General features: G+C 40.9%; 1 protein-coding gene and 1 non-coding gene across 5 annotated transcripts; both read left to right on the forward strand.

Moving 5' to 3' along the window:
- Positions 1-907: 907 nt before the first annotated feature.
- Positions 908-22,450, forward strand: PPP1R8 (protein phosphatase 1 regulatory subunit 8). Of its 4 annotated transcripts, none has more exons than XM_057702054.1 (7): positions 908-1,067; positions 2,964-3,024; positions 7,623-7,776; positions 9,075-9,295; positions 10,897-11,041; positions 19,141-19,205; positions 20,979-22,450. In XM_057702054.1, exons 1-7 carry the CDS (start codon positions 1,012-1,014, stop codon positions 21,330-21,332), a joined length of 1,056 nt encoding a protein of 351 aa, XP_057558037.1. In that variant the 5' UTR covers positions 908-1,011; the 3' UTR covers positions 21,333-22,450. The 4 variants fall into 4 exon arrangements, with proteins under 4 accessions (XP_057558037.1, XP_057558046.1, XP_057558063.1 ...); XM_057702063.1 differs by lacking the exon at positions 908-1,067 and adding an exon at positions 1,595-2,109; XM_057702072.1 differs by lacking the exons at positions 908-1,067; positions 2,964-3,024 and adding an exon at positions 8,534-9,009 and having other exon boundaries at positions 7,639-7,776.
- LOC130843410 (small Cajal body-specific RNA 1) lies at positions 4,528-4,693 on the forward strand. Its single transcript, XR_009050939.1, has one exon. It is a non-coding gene; the product is annotated as a small Cajal body-specific RNA 1 (non-coding RNA).
- Positions 22,451-23,211: the final 761 nt, after the last annotated feature.

Raw genomic sequence — 23,211 nt, forward strand, 5'->3', positions numbered from 1 at the left:
TACCAACATTAAAGTGTGACGGATAGCACAGAAGAAAGAGCATGGCCTTTGGCGTCATACAGATTTAGGGTTGAATCCCACTCACCACTTGTTCTAGGATGAGGCTGGGCAGCTCAGTGTCTCTGAGCCTCCCCTCAGGAATAATAATACCTATTTCAAGAGAGTTGTGAGGATTAAATGAGATGATCCATATAAACTACATACTTGCCCAGAGAAGTAAACACTCAACAGACAGACCATTACAACCAGAGGCCCTGGTGATGGTCTTTCACCCAGCTGTTGGCCTAAAGCAGGCCTGAATCCTTAATTCCTCCTTACCCTATCTAGTCCCTATGACCAAAAATTTAAAATCCAAAGGGGCCTCAACTTGAATAACCATTTCATTCATGCACATTTAAGTTCTGGACGCCTGCATTTGGTTGGATCCGTCCCTAGCCCCTGTTTATCCAGAGTTGAGATGACCCCCAAAGGTAGCTTCGCAGATAATATACAGAAGCCCTCATGGGCCGGATTTGGGTTAGAGTGGTTAAGTGAGTACGGCGCATGCAGCTCTGCGGAGGACCGGAAGAGGAGAAACAGAGCAGATTGGAGGTTTTCAATCTCTGAGCTCTACCCTCTAGCTTCTCTCCAGATTGGGGTCCAAAGGCTGACGGTGCAAGCCCGGAGTAAGGGTGGAGTGGCAAGGTTTTAGAGTCTGGGAGCGTGTTTGCAAAACGAACGTAGAGGGAAACCGAACCCCTCCTTACGAGCCCATTTTCCTCAAACAACTCCCGGACAAGGAAAGCCCTGGCCTCTGTAAGAAGGCCAACACTCTCAAACACCGAAAAAGACCTCAAAACCCGATCCCACTTTCCACCATTACCACAAGCGCTCTGTGCGTCCGTGCGTGCGTGGGTGTGTGTGCGCGCGCGCGCGCATACGCACAGGCTGCTGGGAAGCCGCCTCTCCCCTCTGGGTCTTCCAGTTTCCCGGCGTGCTTCGGGCCCGCCAAATGGGAGGGGGAGACGCAAGATGGCGGCAGCCGCGAACTCCGGCTCCAGCCTCCCGCTGTTCGACTGCCCGACCTGGTGAGTGGCGGGGCGACCAGCGCTGGAGTGGCCTGGCCCGCGCTGGCCGGGGCTGGCCGGGCGGATGATTTCTCGCAGCGAGGCGAACGGCCCAAAGACCCTGGGACTGACAGAGGGAGAACTGTCCGTCGGGCCGGGCGGCGTGTGGAGGACCCGGGAGCCTGGAGCCCGGGCCCAGGAACTGAGGAAACCCAGAGTTGAGGGCTCTGAGGCGCTCGCTTAGACAGCCCCTCCGGCAATCATCTGGTTGCCGGGGCGCTTCGGGGCCTTGGCCCCGAACTTACCCCAACTCCTGACTGAGTGCCTGGTGCTCTTGTGGAGCACCCTGCCTGCCCCCCTGCTCTCTGTCCCGAGCGCGCACGAGCTGGCTTCCCGGGCCCGGCCTCCCCCTCAGAGCCCCGCATCCCGCGGGTGTGGCTGCAGCCTGGGTGCGGTACTTGCCTGTCTCTCGCGGAATGGGAGCTCCCTGAGGGCAGGAACGGCTCCGACCTACCCCTGCGCTCTCAGCGACCAGCGCGAAGCCGGGCACCAGAGGGCATCCTTGCTTGTTAGGATGAACCCCTTTCCTCCCTTCGCAAGTTCTTGGGAATAATGGAATAATTTTAGTCTTTGACTAGAGTACACGGTGAATACACATGGATTGCCTTGCAAGGAGACCCATGCGAGTTAGAGCTATTTCTGCTCATGGCAGTGTATTGTTTATGTGTTACTCTCTGGCTTCCGTTATATTGAGATCCTCAAGGGCGAGGGCTGCCTAGTGCATCTTTAGATTCCCAGTTCCTAGGTCTGAGCCTGGCACATAGTAGGAGTTCAGAAAGCATGTTTTGGACGTAACTTGGCTTTCCTTGTTTTCCAGACAAAATGGGCTTTTGTCCAGTTCACTGTCTTACCAGCAACAGCCATAGAGGAGTTGGGTCAGGATTGTGAGATGACTGTGTTGCATCTTAAATTAGATGTAAACGGATGCATTTTTGTGTGTGCAGATGTAGGGACTCTGGCAAGATTGTTCATCCTTCAAACTTCAAAGGAGCAAACACATGAAGCAAGTGAATGTGTGGCTATTTTCTGGGTCCCTCTGCATGTTTGTAATACCCAGTTGCTTCAGTCTACAAAATCTGTGTGCATGTTGGTTCCTTGCTGCATTGATTTTAGAAGATGGGCCAGGACGGTAAACTTAAGAGTTACAAGAGACTGTATAAGATCACCTACGATTGCCTTAGCGTCTGGTATGCACCAGGCACTGAGTTAGGTGCTTTGATGTATATGTATCTCCCTTGAATGGTATGATGATAGGAGTATAAAGAAAAGTTGCCTTAAACATGCCATGGTAGAATGGCCTGTTCAAGATTAACAAACATCTCTTGTGTTTATTGGTACCTGGTCTCATGGGCATAGTTTTGGATTGCCCTGGCTCCCTAATTACGTATGTCTGATTTGGCCTCAGAGCTCAGGACAGTACCCTCTGCTTATCCTGTGATCAGTCTCATCTTGATCAGCCCCAAACACCAGCTGATTTATTCTACCTTTGTAGGGTATTAGTGGTAGTAGCAAATCTTAGATTCAAACTCCCAAGTGACCAGACAACCCCAGCCATAGTACTTGCACTCTTTGTGCCGCTTTCTCTCCAGAGTGGATAATCCAGTGTTAAAATATAGGTTTCTTTGGTGCTGCTCTAAATACAGATCTACTAAAATATGTTTTAGAGCAATTGAATCACTGGGGAAGTGAGTGTCAAATGTAGAAAGGAGCTATAATAACAGTGAAGTAGATGACATTTCTGCTTGAACATGAACTAATTATAGGCTGGTAGGAGAGCTGCAGTGTTGAATGGGATAATGATTGTAAATGGCATGTACAAACTCATCCAGAAAATGTTTTTTCACTCTTATTTTTCAGGGCAGGTAAACCCCCTCCTGGTTTACATCTGGATGTAGTCAAAGGAGACAAGCTAATTGAGGTATGGTAATACATGTCTTCCCTTTTTATCCCATCACACTAAAGATTTTTGCCAGTGACTCACTTTTCCACCCCCTCTCCTGTGCTTTGTTTTCCAGAAATGCTACTTTCGTTCATCCTGATTTTTTTTTCTATTAAAAGCACATGGTGATATAACACATTCAAACCGTGTATCTCCACAGACACTCAGTTTTTTGTGACTTCTCTCACCTTCCAAATGAAGGGTTTTAATAGATCATGGGCTTGAGGCCTCCGTCAAACCGGATGCCCTATAGCTTGGTGAATTCCTTTTCTCCGAGTACATGAAGTTGTGTGGAAGGTGCAAGATCTGCAATAATTGAAGAAGAAAGTGAATGATGTAGATTGAATTTAACTTTTAAGTTGTTTTTATGAGATTCAAGCCAAAGCCCTTCAAAGAAGGTGGTAAATTAAGACACTTGCTCAAAAAAGAGAGTGGAAATGGTGGCAAAATTCATTCATTCATTTAAAACGTTTACTGAGTGCTTATTATGTGCCAGTCATTGTGCTTGGCATAGGAACTACAGCAGTGAACAAAACAAATATGGTTCCTGCCCTCAAAGAAATCATCTGATGGGAAAGACAGAATTACACAAAAATTTATATGATTATAATCGAAATAAGTATATAAAGGACAAGGTTAGCAAAATTCTAGCTTTTCTACAAGTCTCTAGAATGAAAACCACATAGAACTTCAAGAGAACGTGAATTTTGATTAGCTATTAGGTTGTGTACTTTTTTTTTTTAATCCTTATGTTACCATTTATTTACCAAGAAATGGAGATTAAGCCAACTATGACTGTGGAGTTCTGACTCCTGTCTGATAGAATTTAAGTTCAAGGCCCTATTACTGCGTGTAGTTATTTTTTCTTTGGTGTATATAGTAAAAACATTGCACTCCATAATGAGAAGCTATCTGTGAGATCTCCTGAAGGATGTTCTATAAATACATTGTTTTCACTTTCAGGATGTTGTAGAGATACCCACAAATTTTGCAAAGTATTAAGTCGTGGGTTATGATGAATTCTGTTGTTAATTCTTCAAGCCCTGAGCCAGTCACTTAGAACCCCTTTGTCATGGGTTCTTCTATCGTAAAGGTTACAAAATATCAGGATTATTCAAGGGATTAAGTTAGCTAAAATGTCTTTCTTTTTTTTTTTATACTACAGACTGTTCCACACATATAAAATATTGTTGCTAAATAGACTTATAGGAATCTATTTTTTTTTAACCAGAATTTAGTAAATCTTTAGTTTGCAACAGGAAGAAACAGACAAGAAGGCCTAGCTTTAATGATAATGTCATATTCCTTTGCAAAATAATTTGTATTTTCAAAGCACTCTAATTTGTCAAATATTCTTCTGATTACTGGTTTCCATTAACTGATATGTTCTCTTTCAGTGCTTTTAGGGATATGTTCTCTTTCAGTGCTTTTAGGTGTGCTGAGTTGCCACAAAGTTGTGGGCTTATTTTTTAAGGATTTAGGCAGCACTTGATACTAACCGAGCTATCTGTGTCCTAGCCTTGTGTCAGAGGCTTGTGATGTGTTGTGATAGCTGGGTTTAAGAAGTGCAATATTAAAACAAAAGCCCTGAGTCTTTTAAGCCCAGTGTGTAAAGATACACTCTGAGTTATAACTCAGAGGCACAACTGAATAATGATATTAGCCATAGCTAGTTAAGAAATTGTGGCTTAGTGACTATTGAAAGACCAATACATTATTTCATTCACTTGGACGGAATAAGCATGTTGTCCAAGAATTCACACATTTTCTTGCTCCTGAGGCATACTATTTTTTCCCTACATTTTCACATTTCTATAATTAAGATGCTTTTAATAGTGAATGTGTATATTTAACTTGGAGACCCTTTCTCTCTTTTTTTTTCCCCTTCTAAACACCTAAATCTCTGGTATTGGCACCTTAGAATCATAGAAATGTGGTCAGTTTTATATTAGAACCCAAGAGCTGGTGATCTTATGTACTGTTTCTTTAAGTCTAGCCTGTGAGCACTGTGGTTAGCAAATTTAAGTTTATGAGGACATAATCTATGTACATATAAATATGAGTGAGAAATGTAGTGAAATTCACCCTATATAGGTATTACCTAGAGAGAATAAGATGTTGAAATTTCAGGGCTCTCTCAATTCTGAAGCATTGTCTTATTTTTAACCCAAGTCTTAATACTTGGGTCTAAGCAGACATGGGGATGATTATGTGATTGAGCTGGCAGGCTCTTGTTGAATCTTGGTGCTCCCTAGCGCTAGGGGCCTGGGACAAGCTCTGCCAGCTGCAGATGGGCACTGCTGGACAGGGTTTCCCAGACGTGACTCCCATACCTATTTTGAACCTTAAAGGCTAAGCTGGAAAGGACCTGGGTAAGTGAGTGTTTAAAAAAAATTGAGTGTGACCCATAGTACTTGTTCACTCCTTAAAATGTTTTTTGCCATATGGTGGGAAAGTGGCAGGAAGAGTGAAGAAAGTATATAATGTAGTGGTTAAAAAAGCTTAGACTCTGAAGTCAGACAGACCTGAATTTCTAATCCAGTTTGTAAATATCTAGCTGTGTGAACTTGCATATATTAATTTCTTTGTGCCTCTCTTTTCCTATCTATAAAAATAGGAGTAATAGTACCTTGTGAGGATGAAATGACATAGCATAAAACTCATAGCACAGTATGTGACACATAAGTACTCAGTAGTTGTTATCTGTTATCAGTAAGTGAGGTGTATTTCTGGTTTTTGTAAGAACACTAAAGCATAGGGGAGAATTGTAGCCCACTGTGAGTTTAGAGACATAGCCAGGAATGAAATATAAGCCTCTTGATTCCTAGCCTGGTACCATCCTAATTTGACTATACTTCCCTACTCAGCTTTGTTGCTGTCTTCTCTCAGGAATTTTATTTTATTTTATTTTATTTTATTTTATTTTATTTTATTTTATTTTATTTATTTATTTTATTTTTCCTCAGGAATTTTAGGAGGAGCATAGTGTGAAAAGTGAACTAGAGCTTAGTGAGACCTTGTGTTTAAAGGAAAAACAGGGAATTCCCTGGCAGCCCAGTGGTTAGGACTTGGTGCTTTCACTGCTGAGAGTGCGAGTCGGGGAACTAATCCTGCAAGCCATGTGACATGGTCAGAAAAAAATCCCAAAACTGTAAAGGAATAACGTAATGTATATGAATGAGGGTTATTTTTCAAAGTACTCAAATTGTAGATTTCAAGAACTGAAGTTTTAGCAAAAATTTATCTAGAGTTCTTCACCTATGATGGCCCAGTCTACAACCAATCTGTGGCAAAGGCTTCACTGATCTAGGATTAAAAGAAAAATAAAGACAGTGTAGTGAGTTTTTCATAAAGCTAAATTCAGCTCAAAGAGTGGTCCTTTATCCTTGTCCTTCCTACTTATTTTTTAACATAACCTTTCTTTTATAAAATGATTATAATACTGGTTGGTGACAATTAAAAAAAAAAAAGTTCTCATTTGGCAAAAGTTAACAGTGCTATGTCACCCCTACGATTTTTAAAATAACAGCTTGCTGGTCTGCAAAATCCTCTTTTCTGCTGTTATATTGGGGCATTATATAGTTTCATTTTTTTCAATGCCACAGCAGTGGCTAGAAACATTTTGGAGCTCTTCTCAGAATTGTTTCAGATCCATGGCACTCTTGTTTAGAATATTAGCATTGCCAGTCATTCACACCTGAGTTTAAATCCCAGCTCTGCTACTTAACCAGTTGGACTGCCTTGGATGAGTGGCTTTGCTGAATCTATTTCCTTATATTTAACAATAAAGGTGATGCTTGGATCACAGAGTTGTTTTGAGGATTAGATAAGATAATGCTTAAAATGTCTAGCGATAATAGCCCTTCAATAAATGTGAATCCCTACATCCCCTTCCGCCAAACCTGGAAAATCTTTGCCCAGTGAGGTTGTTCCATATTTGGACACAGCAAATACTTGCTTAGAGTTAAATCTGGGTAATGCTTTTTTGTGACCAAAATGAAATGGGACAATATAGTTAGACTTAGAGGCTCATACAATGATGGCTAATGTAATTCTAGTTTCTAAAGAGGGTTCCAAAAATACTTTGGGGCTCTGGCAGCGTGATTAGAATATAGATAGGTGTTTATATTCCCTTCCTTTGCCAACCAAATGATAATCTTCATTGGAATATATATTTTTCTGAAAAGTGGTCTTATTACTTTATAGGCATGCTTTGTGTTCTTACTTCTTGCTTGACCTAAAATTAAAATTCAGTGAAATCTTAAATTTTATCTGGACAGAAGACAACCACTCTTGCAGGCCATTTACATCTAATAGGATTAGGAAAACCTCTTTTCATATCAACACTAAAGATTTGACCACTATTTTTGGGGAGATAATTGCCATCCATCCCCCAATGTTAGTAAATTATTCTGAGCTCTTTATCTTGAAGAATAGTCAGAAATATATATATATATATATATTTTACTTTGACAAGGAATTTTATCTTAAAATGCTCTACTTACTTTATTGGAAGAATTTTTGCTAAACCCTGTTGAAACAAGCTTTAAGTAATATTTAATTTAATGTTTACTTAGAAACTGATTATTGATGAGAAGAAGTATTACTTATTTGGGAGAAACCCTGATTTGTGTGACTTTACCATTGACCACCAGTCTTGCTCTCGGGTCCACGCTGCCTTGGTCTACCACAAGCACCTGAAGAGAGTTTTCCTAATAGATCTCAACAGTAGTAAGTAACTCACATCCCATCCTATTTCACACATTCCCTTTTGGGCAATGTGAAAATGCTCTTTGGGTTCTTCAGTTTTGAAATCATGTTTTATTGTGCATCAAGGAAGTTTATGTTTGGTTTTTAAATCAGTCTTTCTCCATTCCTGTGGTATTTCCTATTCTACTAAAATAATTGATGACTGGAGAGAGAAGAGGGTTTTGAGGAGCACTTTCCTGGAGAGAGCAATAGGTATACACAGAGAACCAAAAAAAAGCTCCCAGGAACTAGGGAATGTGTTTATAGGTGATAGATTGTGGTCCAATTTAAGCAGAAGCTGTGATTAGCTCCATTAATGTAGTAGAGTTGTTGTACAGGACATTAAAAAAAACTTGTTTTGAGCAAAAGTTAATTTTTTATAATGGGTTCTTTATCCTAGCTACATTTTGCTTTGACTACTACTAAATGTCAATTTTAATTCTATGAACACACTCCAACTAATAAGATTTTAAAGTTTGTCAAAGATAATCCCAGAAATGCAATTGAGACTTGACTGCATGGGGCCTTGAAGTTTGTTCATTTTTGTCTATATGTAATTACAGCGTGAAATGTAAAGGATCTGCCTCCTGGGTTGATCGTGTTTTACTCCTTTCCCCCATCCCCGTACACATGCACACATCACCCGAATATGCTTATATGATGGTTTTGGAGAGCCTGATCTCATAAGTACTTACTTGCAAATTTATCTCATCTTTTCTCTCCATTTCGTAATATGCAGAATGCAGACATGGAAATATATCCAGACTTTCCAGTAGGATTTTGGCTTGCCTTGCCATTGATATTGCACCTGTTTCAGCCAACTTCATTTCTTATCCTGGGGAAACCCCAAGCATAACTGCCACCAGTCCAGCAATTCCTATGTTCCTTATACTTGGGGCTGGAGAGGTCAGTCCATAGCAATTCCTGTCTCCTGCCTTGTGGGGCATGGCTGTTCCTGGGTTGGAGCCATACCTGCTGGACCCAGAATGGAGCCAAGCCTGTCTGGCAGCAGAGAGCAAGCAGTGGTATTTGTTATGTGGGGTAACAGCAGGTCTGAAGATGTGTAAGAAATCCATTGAAGAGATTCAAGATTCAGTGAAGGAGTTTCCTTTTCATTGTGACCCATGGCAAGGGATGCAAAGTGGACCCAGCGTCATTTCCATTTTAAAAAAACAAAACTGATACGCTGGCAGGAGCTACTCTCCTACAACTCAGGTTAGTTTTTTTGTTTATTTGTTTTTTCTTTTCCCCTCTTACGTTTCTGATTTGGTTATTCCCAGCACACGGCACTTTCTTGGGTCACATTCGGTTGGAGCCTCACAAGCCTCAACAAATTCCCATCGATTCCACGGTCTCATTTGGTGCATCCACAAGGGCATATACTCTGCGTGAGAAGCCTCAGACATTGCCATCGGCTGTGAAAGGAGATGAGAAGATGGGTGGAGAGGATGATGAACTCAAGGGCTTACTGGGGCTTCCAGAGGAGGAAACAGAGCTTGATGTAATTCCATTGTCTATGTCATTGTTATGTCTTCTGGGACTCTGGTTTTTGCAGTATGTAGCTGTTCTATGTAGCTTGAAATGCCAGTGACTTAGCAGCTGGAGGTTTTCTTGAGCCCAGCAATAAGCCTTTGCCACTTTGGCAGTGTGGTGTGGCCCTTGGAGAGCTGCATTGTGTGGGTTTGGTTATGTATAACCAGGGCTAACTAGGAGACTGGGTGTCCTGCTAGTAGACCCTTATGGTTGTCTTCTTGTGCACCTTCAGTGCATGTTAGAAGCCAAGGCTGGGAGTTACGTTTCTCTAGAGCTGCACTGTCCAGTGCAATAACCACTAACCACTAACCACATTCCAAGTACTCAGTAGTCACATGTGGCTAGTGATTAACCATACTGAATAGCACTGATGGAAAACATTTCCATCATCCAGAAAGTTTGTTTGAACAGCACTGGCTTACAGAGATTGAAGTTTTCATTCATTTATGTAGCTCTTTTTGAAATTATCCAATCAGCCCAAGAATCTTCTGAGTAGAACTAGACTGCTTTTGCTCTGGGCCTGGCTGCTCTGAAGGCCATGAATTTTACAAGATTTAATTTTAATGTGCTAAGGTTTTCCTTTTTGAGAGCTGACCCCAGTAGTTTGTGATGTAGCTTTTGTCTTCACATGTCTATCACTGCATTGATGTGACTGGTCTATCCAGGTAGATCAAACACCAGCCTGTCCTTAACCACCCACATGCATTCACTATTCTTGTATACTGAGGCAGTTTCCCAGCCCTTAGAAAGAAAAGCACAACTGAAATCTTACAACTTAGAAGTTATTTTGTTCTAAAGAAGTAGCCTCATAGCCAGGAACTTGGTTGGCAGTTACTCTTGCCTGTTCTCTTTCAGGCTGCTCCCGTGCCTCCCTCTCTCTCTTAGTTCAGTGTTAGGTCATCTCTGGGTCCTTATTTTCAAGACATTTGGGATGTCTCAAACTGCAATGCAGATTGGAATAAGTCCAGGGGATCTGGAAGAGGCAGGCAGCTGTGCTGAGGTCAAGTTAATCAGTGAGCTGGATGGATAGTTATGGATAGAAATGGGGCCAGATGAAGGGATGGGGAGTGACAAGATATTAATGCCAAATATTCAGTGCACTGGCAACATACTTACAAGTTTTAAAGGAGAGAGCTACTGGGAAAGAAGCTGTCAGTTGTCCTTTCTCATCTCTGTTTTGTTACTTAAAAACATTTCTTGGATTTCTTCCTAGTTGCATTCCTTTAATTCTCAGCGTGAAGACGTGATAACCTTTCTTCAAAAAAGCCAAAACCTCAACTCAAGGGTTTTCACACAGATGACCTGTTTTCAGCTCAAGGTCCTTTACCCCCTTTTGAATATCACTGCCCCACTAGTCAATGAAGATGTTCCACATTCTGTCAAATGAGGCTTGCTGGTATTTGCTGTCTAGGGACAATAATGAATCTGTTCTGAATGCAGAAGAGAATTTCATCTGTGCAGAGAGGTCAGGGTTAGCTCCCAATACCGTCCTGCCCTTTATTTGGTACTATTCTCCTTCAAATTCCTTGTGTACTTATTCCTGTCTTTCCTGTGTGAACCCTGGCCCAGAACCTGACAGAGTTCAACACTGCCCACAACAAGCGGATTTCCACTCTCACCATTGAGGAGGGGAATCTGGACATTCAGAGACCAAAGAGGAAGAGGAAGAACTCACGGGTGACATTCAGTGAAGATGATGAGATCATCAACCCAGGTGAGATATCTTCCTAGTTTTTTCTGATGAAAAAGCTGAGATCTCAGAGAGTAGGGTACACAATCTGTAGGTCAGTTGTAATCTTTCTCAACAAGGTTTAGGATAACAGGTGCTATTTTGAAGGGAGATATTTTGCACAGTACAGGCATACCTTGGAGATATTGTGGGTTCGGTTCAAGTATTACAATAAAGCAAGTCACACGAATTTTTTGGTCTCCCAGTACATGTAAAAGTTACACTATACTGTAGTCTGTTAAGTGTGCAGTAGCATTATGTCTAAAAAGACAAAGTACCTTAATTAAAAAATACTTTATTGCTAAAAAATGCTAACTATCATCTGAGCCTTCAGCGAGTTATAATCTTTTTGCAATAGTAACAACAAAGATCGCTGATCGCAGATCACTATAAAAACTAATAATAATGGAAAAGTTTGAAATATTGTGAAAATAACCAGAATGCAACACAGAGACACAAAGTGAATGAATGCTGTTGGGAAAATGGCACTGATAGACTTGCTTGATGCAGGATTGCCACAGACCTTCAGTTTATAAAGAAAACTCAGTATCTGTGAAGTGCAATAAAACAAGGTATGCCTGCATGTTGATGGAGTGCCCTGAACACTCAAGCTTTATCCAGTTGCAATGTGAAAGAGATAGCTAGAGGAGGGGCCCATATAATTCAATATACAGAGCAAGGCTGTAATTCTCCTTTGCTGATCCAGTATGTCTGTGTCACAGTGGAGTTTTAAGTGTAGGTCAGAGCAGACACTCTTGTCTTCATGGGGTTCCGTGTATGATTGGTAACTCTAAGATTGGAGAACTTTCTGCCAATATTAACTGCATCGAAGACTTGCCTCTGTAAGGTCGTAATTTATAGCTAGTTTGTATGGAAACGTCAGCAAGATGAGAGCTTCAGTTTATGGGAAGGCCACCGAGTTTACCTATTTGTTCCATCATTCAGCGTTCATTTATTGGGCTCATGTCATATCTCAGGTACTCTGGGAGGTGGATGGCATAGAGCTGGGAGGTATAGTGTATATACTGAAGGTGAAATTGGGATTCCAAAAATCTTGTTTGAAAATAAATCTTCATGGATGGAAACAAGGATCCCAGACTAACAAATTGCTTTTATATCCCAAATTGAAATGCAGTGAGAATAACTTTCAATTCCTGCATTTAGTTTCAAAATATCAATTATTTAAATGGAGAAAATCTGCTCCAGTGACAGCTCATGGGGAAAAAAAAAGATCTAGGGATTTTAGTTAGTTCAGAATGCAGTCTGAGGCATCAGGGGAATGTGGAAACTAATCAAGTACAGTTTAAGACTGCATTAATAGAATAATGGGGGACAGTAAGCAGGTGGCCTGTGTTCTGAGCAGAACTCACCCAAATGTGTTACTAAATGCAAGCATGGCCTGAAGTCCTAAATGTGTTATGTAGTCTCTCTCTTTTTTTTTTTTTTTGCTTTCCAGTCCTTTTATTTTTTCTAAGAACTTTTATTGAGATATAATTGACATACAAAAAACTGCATATATTTAAAGTGTACAATTTGATATTTTTTTTCTTATTAGTAATATATATATGGCAATCCCAATCTCCCAATTGTTATTTAGTTTTGAGGGAAGAGGAGATTCCCAACTATGGAAAGTGGTCCCTGAATGCTGGGAACTGTGCATGAGGGAGAGTAGATTGGAGGGAGGCACCCTGAGGGTGGATGTTTGTAAGGTTGACCTTCGGGAGGAAGGAGTAGGCGAAACCAGAGCCTGTGAGTAGCACGTATTTGGCTCAGCATAAAAAAGCAACAACGAATCCTTATATTTAGCAGAAGAATTAAAAGAATTCCTCTGAAAGAGATTGGGGCATTCATTCTAGTGACTTTTGTTCACTTTCTGATGATGTGTGAAGTGGAATGAATTACTCCTCAAAGTAGTGAATGCCCAAGGGAAATGTTCAGGCAGGAGCTGGATGACTAATCTGGGAAGTTTATTTCTGGGTAACAGATAAAGAGTTTCTAGGGGTTGGACGTGGACATTTGTAGTTTTTTTTTTGTAATTTTATTGAAGTATAGTTGATTTACAATGTGTTTTTTTCAATTAATTTATTTTTAATTTTTTATTTATTGTTTACAATAAACTGCATATATTTAGAGTGTACAATTTGATATCCCAGTATCCCAATTCATTCCCCCCCAACCGTCCCCGCTTTCCCCACTTGGCGTCCATATGTTTGTTCTCTACATCTGGGTCTCTATTTCTGCCTTGCAATCCGGTGGATTTGTACCATTTTTCTATAGTCCACATATATTTGTTAATATACGATATTTGTTTCTTTCTTTCTGACTGACTTCACTCTGTATGACAGTCTCTAGGTCCATCCATGTCTCTACAAATGTCCCAGTTTCATTGCTTTTTACAGCTAAGTAATATTCCATTGTGTATATGTACCACATCTTCTTTATCCATTCATCTGTTGATGGACATTTAGGTTGCTTCCATGTCCTGGCTGTTGTAAATAGTGCTGCAGTGAACATTGGAGTGCATGTGTCTTTTTGAATTATGGTATTCTCTGGTTATATGCCCAGTAGTGGGATTGCTGGGTCATATGGTAGTTCTATTTTTAGTTTTGCAAGGAACCTCCATACTGTTCTCCATAGTGGCTGTATCAATTTACATTCCCACCAGCAGTGCAACAGTGTTCCCTTTTCTCTACAGCCTCTCCAGCATTTACTGTTTGTAGATTTTCTGATGATAACCGGTGTGAGGTGATAGCTCATTGTAGCTTTGATTTGCATTTCTCTAATAATTAGTGATGTTGAGCAGCTTTTCATGTGCCTCTTGGCCATCCGTATGTCTTCTTTGGAGAAATGCCTATTTAGGTCTTCTGCCCATTTTTTGATTGGGTTGTTTGTTTTTTTGATATTGAGCTGGATGAACTGTTTATTTTGGAAATTAATCCTTTGTCTGTTGATTTGTTTGCAAATATTTTCTCCCATTCTGAGGGCTGTCTTCTTGTCTTGCTTATAGTTTCCTTTGCTCTGCAGAAGCTTTGAAGTTTCATTAGGTCCCACTTATGTATTTTTGTTTTTATTTCCATTATTCTAGAGGGTGGATCAGAAAAGATCTTGCTGTTATTTACGTCGGAGAGTGTTCTTCCTGTGTTTTCCTCTAGGAGTTTTATAGTGTCTGGCCTTACATTTAGGTCTTTAATCCATTTTAAGTTTATTTTTGTGTATGGTGTTAGGAAGTGTTCTAATTTCATTCTTTTACATGTAGTTGTCCAGTTTTCCCAGCACCACTTATTGAAGAGGCTGCCTTTTCTCCATTGTATATCCTTGCCTCCTTTGTCATAGATTAGTTGACCGTAGTTTATCTCTGGGCTTTCTATCCTGTTTCATGGATCTATATTTCTGTTTTTGTGCCAGTACCATACTGTCTTGATCACTGTAGCCTTATAGTATAGTCTGAAGTCAGGAAGCCTGATTCCACCAACTCCATCCTTCTCAAGATTGCCTTGGCTATTCGGGGTCTTTTGCATTTCCATACAAATCGTAAAATTTCTTGTTCTAGTTCTGTGAAAAATGCCATTGGTAATTTGATAGGGATTGCATTGAATCTGTAAATTGCTTGGGTAAGATAGTCATTTTCACAATGTTGATTCTTCCAATCCAAGAACATGGTATGTCCCTCCATCTGTTTGTGTCATCTTTGATTTCTTTCATTAGTGTCTTACAGTTTTCTGAGTATAGGTCTTTTACCTAGTTGGTTAGGTTTATTCCTAGGTATTTTATTCTTTTTGTTGCAATGGTGAATGGGATTGTTTCCTTAATTTCTCTTTCTGATCTTTCATTGTTAGTGTATAGAAATGCAAGAGATTTCTGTGTGTTAACTTTGTGTCCTGCAACTTTACCAAATTCATTGATTAACTCAAGTAGTTTTCTGGTGGCATCTTTAGGATTTTCTATGTATAGTATCATGTCATCTGCGAGCAGTGACAGTTTTACTTCTTCTTTTCCAGTTTGGATTCCTTTTATTTCTTTTTCTTCTCTGATTGCTGTGGCAAGGACTTCCAAAACTATGTTGAATAGTAGTGGCGAGAGTGGACATTCTTGTCTTGTTCCTGATCTTAGAGGGACTGCTTCCAGGTTTTCACCATTGAGAATGATGTTTGCTGTGGGTTTGTCATATATGGCCTTTATTATGTTGAGGTAGTTTCCCTCTATGCCCACCTTCTGGAGAGTTTTTATCATAAATGGGTGTTGAATTTTGTCAAAAGCTTTTTCTGCATCTGTTGAGATGATCATGTGGTTTTTATCCTTCTGTTTGTTAATATGGTGTATCACGTTGATTGATTTGCATATATTGAAGAATCCTTGCATTCCAGGGGTAAACCTCACTTGATCACAGTGTATGATCCTTTTAATGTGTTGTTGGAGTCTGTTGGCTAGTATTTTGTTGAGGATTTTTGCATCTAAATTCATCAGTGATATTGGTCTGTAGTTTTCTTTTTTTGTAGTGTCTTTGTCTGGTTTTGGTATCAGGGTGATGGTGGCCTCATAAAATGAGTTTGGGAGTGTTCCTTCCTCTGCAATGTTTTGGAAGAGTTTGAGAAGGATGGGTGTTAGCTCTTCTCTAAATGTTTGATAAAATTCACCTGTGAATCCATCTGGTCCTGGACTTTTGTTTGTTGGGAGATTTTTAATCACAGTTTCAATTTCATTGCTTGTGATTGGTCTGTTCATATTTTCTGTGTCTTCCTGATTCATTCTTGGAAGCTTATACCTTTCTAAGAATCTGTCCATTTCATCCAGGTTGTCCATTTTGTTGGCATATAGTTGCTTGTAGTAATCTCTTATGGTGCTTTTTATTTCTGTGGTGTCCGTTGTAACTTCTCCTGTTTCATTTCTGATTTTATTGATTTGAGTCCTCTCCCACTTTTTCTTGATGAGTCTTGCTAGAGGTTTATCGATTTTATTTATCTTCTCAAAGAACCAGCTTTTAGTTTTATTGATTTTTGCCGTTGTTTTCTTTGTCTCTATTTCATTTATTTCTGCTCTGATCTTTATGATTTCTCTCTGTCTGCTCACTTGGGGTTTTGTTTGCTCTTCTTTCTCTAGTTTCTTTAGGTGTAAGGTTAGATTGTTTATTTGGGATGTTTCTTGTTTCTTGAGGTAGGATTGTATTGGTATAAACTTCCCTCTTAGAACTGCCTTTGCTGCATCCCATAGGTTTTGGATTGTTCTGTTTTCATTGTCATTTGTCTCTAGGTATTTTTTGATTTCCTCTTTGATTTCTTCAGTGATCTCTTGGTTATTTAGTAGCATATTGTTTAGCCTCCATGTGTTTGTGTTTTTTACAGTTTTTTTTCTGTAATTGATTTCTAATCTCATAGTGCTGTGGTCAGAAAAGATGCTTGATACGATTTCAATTTTCTTGAATTTACCAAGGCTTGATTTATGACCCAGAATGTGATCTGTCCTGGAGAATGTTCCATGTGTACTTGAGAAGAATGTGTAATCTGCTGTTTTTGGATGTAATGTCCTATAGATATCTATTAAATCCAGCTGATTTATTGTGTCATTTAAAGCTTGTGTTTCCTTATTAATTTTCTGTGTGGATCATCTGTCCATTGGTGTAAGTGGGGTGTTAAAGTCCCCCACTATTATTGTGTTACTGTCAATTTCCTCTTTCATAATTGTTAGCATTGGCCTTATGTATTGAGGTGCTCCTATATTGGGTGCATATATATTTATAATTGTTATCTCCTCTTCTTGGATTGATCCCTCAATCTTCATGTAGTGTCCTTTCTTGTCTCTTGTAACATTTTTTATTTTAAAGTCTATTTTATCTGATATGAGTATTGCTACTTCAGCTTTCTTTTGATTTCCATTTGCATGGAATATCTTTTTCCATCCCCTCACTTTCAGTCTGTATGTGTCCCTAGGTCTGAAGTGAGTTTCTTGTAGACAGCATATATATGTGTCTTGTTTTTGTATCCATTCTGCCAGTCTGTGTCTTTTGGTTGAGGCATTTAGTCCATTTACATTCAAGGTAATTATTGACATCTATGTTCCTATTACCATTTCCTTAATGGTTTTGTTTATGTTTTTGTAGGTCCTTTTCTTCTCTTATGTTCCCTGCTTAGAGAAGTTCCTTTAGCATTTGTTGTAAGGCTGGTTTGGTGGTGCTGAATTCTCTTAGCTGTTGCTTGTCTGTAAAGTTTTTGACTTCTCCGTCGAATCTGAATGAGATCCTTGCTGGGTAGAGTATTCTTGGTTGTAGGTTTTTCCTTTCATCACTTGAAATATATCATGCCACTCCCTTCTGGCTTGTAGAGTTTCTGCTGAGAAATCAGCTGTTAACCTGATGGGAGTTCCCTTGTATGTTATTTGTCGTGTTTCCCTTGTTGCTTTTAATAACTTTTCTCTGTCTTTAATTTTTGTCAATTTGACTACTATATGGCTTGGCATGTTTCTCCTTGGGTTTATCCTGCCTGGGACTCTCTGCGCTTCCTGAACTTGGGTAGCTATTTCCTTTCCCATGTTAGGGAAGTTTTCAACTATAATCTTTTCCAATATTTTCTCAGATCATTTCTCTCTCTCTCCTTCTGGCACCCCTATAATGCAAATGTTGGTGTGTTTAACATTGTCCCAGAGGTCTCTTAGGCTGTCTTCAGTTCTTTTCATTCTTTTTTCTTTATTTTTTTCTGCATCAGTGATTATCACCATTCTGTCTTCCAGGTCACTTATTCTCCCTTCTGCCTCAGTTAATTTGCTATTGGTTCCTTCTAGTGTATTTTTCGTTTCAGTTATTGTGTTGCATATCTCTGTTTGTTTGTTCTTTAATTCTTCTAGGTCTTTGGTAAACTTTTCTTGCAGCTTTTTGATCTTTGCATCCAGTCTTTTTTCAAAGTCCTGGATCATCTTCACTATCATTATTCTGAATTCTTTTTCCAGAAGAGTACCTTTCTCCTCTTCATTTAGTTGTTTTTCTGGTGTTTTATCTTGTCCCTTCATCTGGTACAGGCTTTTGCCTTTTCATTTTCTCTATCTTTCTGTGGCTGTGGTTTTCAGTTCCACAAGATGAAATACTGCTGATACTGCTTGATTCTGCTGTCTGTCCTCTTGTGGAGGAAGCTGTCTCGGAGGCTCGTGGGTGCTTCCTGATGGGAGGGACTGATGGTGGGTTGGGCTGGGTGGGTGGAGCTCAGTAAAACTTTAATCTGATTTGGTGGGTGGAGCTCAGTGACACTTTAATCTGCTGGTCTGCCAATGGGTGGGGCTGTGTTCCCACCCTGCTAGTCGTTTGGCCTGAGGTGACCCAGCACTGGAGCTTACAGGCTCTTTGGTGGGGCTAATGGTGGACTCTGGGAGGGCTCACGCCAATGAGCACTTCTCCAAACCCCTGCTGCCAGTGCCCCTGTCTCCTCGGTGAGGCACAGCTGCCCCCCACCTCTGCAGACAACCCTCCAACACCAGCAGGTAGGTCTGGTTCCATCTCCTATGGGGTCACTGCTCCTTCCCCCTGGGTCCTGGTGAACACACTCTTTTGTGTGCCCTCCAAGAGTGGAGTCTCTGTTTCCCCCAGTCCTGTGGAGGTCCTGCAATCAAATCCCACTGGCTTTCAAAGTCTGATTCTCTGGGGATTCCTCCTCCTATTGCTGGACCCCCAGGTTAGGAAGCCTGGCGTGGGGCTCAGAACCCTCAGGACTTCTGTGGTATAACTTTTCTCCAGCTTGTGAGTCATCCAGCTAGCATTTATGGGATTTGATTTTAACGCAGTTGTTGTGCCCCTCCTACTGTCTTATTGTGGCTTCTTTGTCTCTGGATGTGGGGTGTTTTTTTTGGTGCGTTCCAGTGTCTTTCTGTTGATGATTGTTCAGCAGTTAGTTGTAATTCCAGCGCTCTTGCAAGAGGGAGTGAGCCCACGTCCTGCTACTCCGCCATCTTGATGTGGTTTACTCCCCAGTAAACATTTGAAGTGTCAGCTGTGTTTTATTGTTTTCATATGAATTATTGTGATTGCTTTCTTTGCATTGAGCCCTATAACCTTCATCCTCCCAGTCAGTTACTGAACTAACCCTGCCCTCATGTCTTTTTTGCAGAGGATGTGGATCCCTCAGTTGGTCGCTTCCGGAACATGGTGCAGACTGCAGTGGTCCCTGTCAAGGTAGGAAGCATGTTGTGACAGTACTTGAAATGTCATGTAGTCTGGTTTCAAAACCCACTCTTTCAAATGTGTAGGTAAATGTTGAGTGTGTGCTTAATTTTAAAATACATACTTTGCTCTTTTCCCATTTTTCATACTGTGGAAATACTTTTACTCTATCTATGTGTAGGGATCCTGGAGTGCCATAGAGAGGCTGCAGGTGACCAGCCAGCTTGATCCTGCATGTAAATTATGGTGTGATGCGAGTCTGTAAATTTACCTCCCAGCAGGGTGCAGAGACCCACCTTTCTTTAGCTTTCCCTTCTTGACTCAAAGTAAGCTATTAGGCGAAGAAGAGACATTGTTGCATGGCACCTTTGGCTTTTGCCACACCGTTGGCTTTTCCTACACCTTTATTTTGTTAACGGGGATGGCACAGATAGGAAAGCCAGCCCACACTGAATTACGTTTAAAGATCATCTCTGTTGAAGGACCAAGAGGTGGAAGTTACAGAGATGTTCTGATTGCTCAACATGTGGAGAACTATCTGACAGCTGGGGCTCCAGAAGGGAGCAAATGACCCCTGGAAGTAGATCCCTATTAGTAGAGGTATTCAAAAAGTGATTGGAAGATGCTGGTCAGAGATGCTATAGTGAGTTTTATTTTTTATTTTAATCTTTAGAATATATTAGAAGAGATTGATAAAATGTGTCAAGTTCCTGGTTAGTCTTTGTTTCATGCAACAGGAGTAGAGGGGTGAAGGAGGATCTTTCATTGAACTTTAATCCACTGTGAAAAAGTACAAGATGAAATTTTTCTGTACAGCTCCATAGTATTTGTGTTACATTTCTCCTTGAGCACCTTTCTTTTTTCATCTTCTTTTGGAATTTTCTGTTGTCTTTAAAGTATAATTTGAATTTTGACAGATATATCGAAAATTTTTGATATATCAAAAAATTTTGACAGATATATCTGGGTAACCACCACCATAATCAAGATATAGAAGATTTCCATCACCCCAGAAAGTTCCCCTCTGTCCCTTTGCTGTCAGTTCCCTCCCACTCCACCAGTAAGCTGCTTTTAGTCACTACGGATTTGTTCTGCTCTCAGATTAATGTTTAAAAATTAGATGCCCAACAGGAAGATACTAACTTTTTATTTTCCCCCCAAAAAAGAAAAATTGAAATACCTACTACCATCTGTTATCACCTCTGTTTCCTGAAAGGGCTTTTTTTTTTTTTTAAAGAACTTTTATTGAGATACAGTTGACATACAATAAACTGCATATATTTAAAGTGTACAATTTGATAGTTTTTTCTTATTAGTAATGTATATATGGCAATCTCAATCTCCCAGTTCATTCCCCACCAACCCTCCCTGCTTTCCCCACTTGGTGTCCATATGTTTGTTCTCTACATCTGTGTCTTTATTTCTGCTGAAAGGGCATTTTTAACATTAAAAAAAGAGAGGGCGAGGGGTATGACCTTAGGGTAAAGAATAGTCACTTAAACTGGATAAGTCTTACTTTATGAAAAGTTCACACACTGGCCTCATTTTCCTCGGTTTGACATAGACTGGTGAACGCCTTGTGTGGAGCAGTGTTTGGGAGCCATCATGTTAGACGACCACTATAAGGTCTCTTCAAACCCTGAGATTTCATGACAGTGAGATGGGTTGTTTGGGAAACCAAACATGTTAGAGGTTTAGGGGCCTTCCCCAGTTTTTCTAGGACTGCAGTAGAAGAAGCTAACAGCACTCTTGTGTCTCACTTCTTGTCTCCTCTCTAAACCACAGAAGAAGCGGGTGGAGGGCCCTGGCTCCCTGGGCCTGGAGGAATCAGGGAGCAGGCGCATGCAGAACTTTGCATTCAGTGGAGGACTCTATGGGGGCCTGCCCCCCACGCACAGTGAAGCCGGCTCCCAGCCGCATGGCATCCATGGGACAGCACTCATCGGTGGCTTGCCCATGCCGTACCCAAACCTTGCTCCTGATGTGGACTTGACTCCCGTCGTGCCGTCAGCAGTGAACATGAACCCTGCACCAAACCCTGCTGTCTATAACCCCGAAGCTGTCAATGAACCCAAGAAGAAGAAATATGCAAAAGAGGCTTGGCCGGGCAAGAAGCCCACACCTTCCTTACTAATTTGATATTTTTGGTCATGGAGGAGGGTGGGATTGGGTGGGAACAGGGTGGAGGGGTGATGGGGGAGCTAATGAACTAGGGAGAAAAACTTTCCATGTGTGCAGTATCGTCTTTCAGAATGTCTCCTGGGGTCCTAACCATGTAATATTAAAACTGGGGGTGGGGTTGAAATATCCCAGAAAGACCTGTCTTCAGAACACTTTCATTGCAGAGAAAATGTTTCATACATCCTTTTAAATAGACCGCTCTGGCTCTTTCCCAGGCTTTCCATTATCTCCTTTTTTCTTTTCTTCCTCTTTCTAGGGTCTTTTTTTTTTTAAAGTCACATGCCCCAGGGAGAGACTCCAGGCCCTCAGGTTGAGTCCAGAGCTGTGGAGGTGACAGTAGCATCACCAGCCTTGTGGGTCCAGCAGCCTAGTTTATATTTACTATCCTTGCAAGTCCCAGGTAGCAGAAGGGTTGCCACGGATTCCAGGTTCATTAACAAGAGAGTTTAGAATTCTTCAGGTAAGCTAAGGTTTAAAACCAACTCAGAAGTGTTTTCCTGGGTCAGTGGTTTTGTGGTCCAGTAGTTAGGCTTTTCTCTTTTGTCCTTTCTGTTAGAATGATTTTGACTTTTCTTCATCTGTGACCAGTGCCATAGACACAGGTTGATAGTTTTAAACTTACAGTATTGTTTGAACTTTACCTGTTTTTCTTGTCAAAGCTGAGTACTCTACTTTGCTGAAGTTTCTCATTTGATTCCAGAGTACTGTCCTCTGCTCTCTTAAGGCATTACTTTCCTTTTCGAGTGTGTTATGAAGGCGATTTTTAAAGGATATGACCAGTTAGAGCAATTCCAATTAAAAAGGAAACGATTTTACTTTGAAGTAATGGATGTCTCTAAGAGGACATTTTTAGATGTTGGTTCGGAGGCCCTTCCCCACCCCCAAATCACAGTTAGCTCTCGTCCAGAGTTCCAAGACTAGACCTGGCTAACAAACATAGGAGATGAAGGTAGGACACGTTGATATGAGCTTTGTACAGAGATTTGTACATTTGTGTAATAGGCCTTTTCACGCTTTATGTGTAGCTTTTTACCTGTAACCTTTATTACATTGTAAATTAAACGTAACTTTTGTCATTCGGGTGCAGTTTGTGATTCAGTCCCCATCACCTATTTCCACTGCCATTAGGGAATATTTGTCAGAGGTACAGCTGTCAGGCTTGTGAAGTGATGCTCTGTCCCCATTTTATTACCACAAATAAAGATGCCCCCTGATGAACGTGGAAATTCTAATTAGAGATTCCAGTCCCCAGACTGAAGCCTCACCAACTAAAGTGGGTTAAGAAGTGCCTGCTGTCCTTCATCAGGAGGCAGAGCCAAAGGCCTGATGAGGGAGACTGGGCTTTGGGGCCCTTGTCCTGGATATAACCACTGCCCTCTGGTTACAGCTGCATGCATTTGAACTATAGCTCAGGAGGCACAGGAGTGAAAGGAAGCTAAAATTGAGTACTTTTAGAAGGGATTTCAGCCAGAGTTTGGATTGGATGGGTATGCCTTGCATACTAGAACCCCTTGTGCAGGAAGTGCACTTTGTGTGTGGTGAAACTTATATATGTGGCTTTGTGGTGAAAATGCCAGCTAGTTTCCAAATCACTTAGATTGAGAGTGTGGACTCACAGCAGGAGCAGCCTGTTAAAGAACCGAGGTCTGTAAAATCACAGTCAACTTCTCCCCTGGCTTCTGTAACAATGAGTGTCCTCGTCTTATGAGGATAGCTTCCTCTCATCGAAGCGAAGGTACTGTTAGTGCTGGTGAACAGTCACCTGTTGAGCACCTGCCTGCTGTCCCAACTATCTACAGCATATCATTTAATTTTCATGGCCCTAAGAGGAATACTG

The sequence above is a fragment of the Hippopotamus amphibius genome, chromosome 1 (assembly GCF_030028045.1).
Source record: "Hippopotamus amphibius kiboko isolate mHipAmp2 chromosome 1, mHipAmp2.hap2, whole genome shotgun sequence".
Taxonomy (NCBI): domain Eukaryota; kingdom Metazoa; phylum Chordata; class Mammalia; order Artiodactyla; family Hippopotamidae; genus Hippopotamus; species Hippopotamus amphibius.

Excerpts from the sequence above, each read along its gene's own strand:
- PPP1R8 (XM_057702054.1), top strand. The coding sequence starts at position 1,012 with ATGGCGGCAGCCGCGAACTCCGGCTCCAGCCTCCCGCTGTTCGACTGC. Across the intron at positions 1,068-2,963 it reads CTGTTCGACTGCCCGACCTG|GGCAGGTAAACCCCCTCCTG; the intron begins GTGAGTGGCGGG and ends CTTATTTTTCAG. Across the intron at positions 19,206-20,978 it reads CTGCAGTGGTCCCTGTCAAG|AAGAAGCGGGTGGAGGGCCC; the intron begins GTAGGAAGCATG and ends TCTAAACCACAG.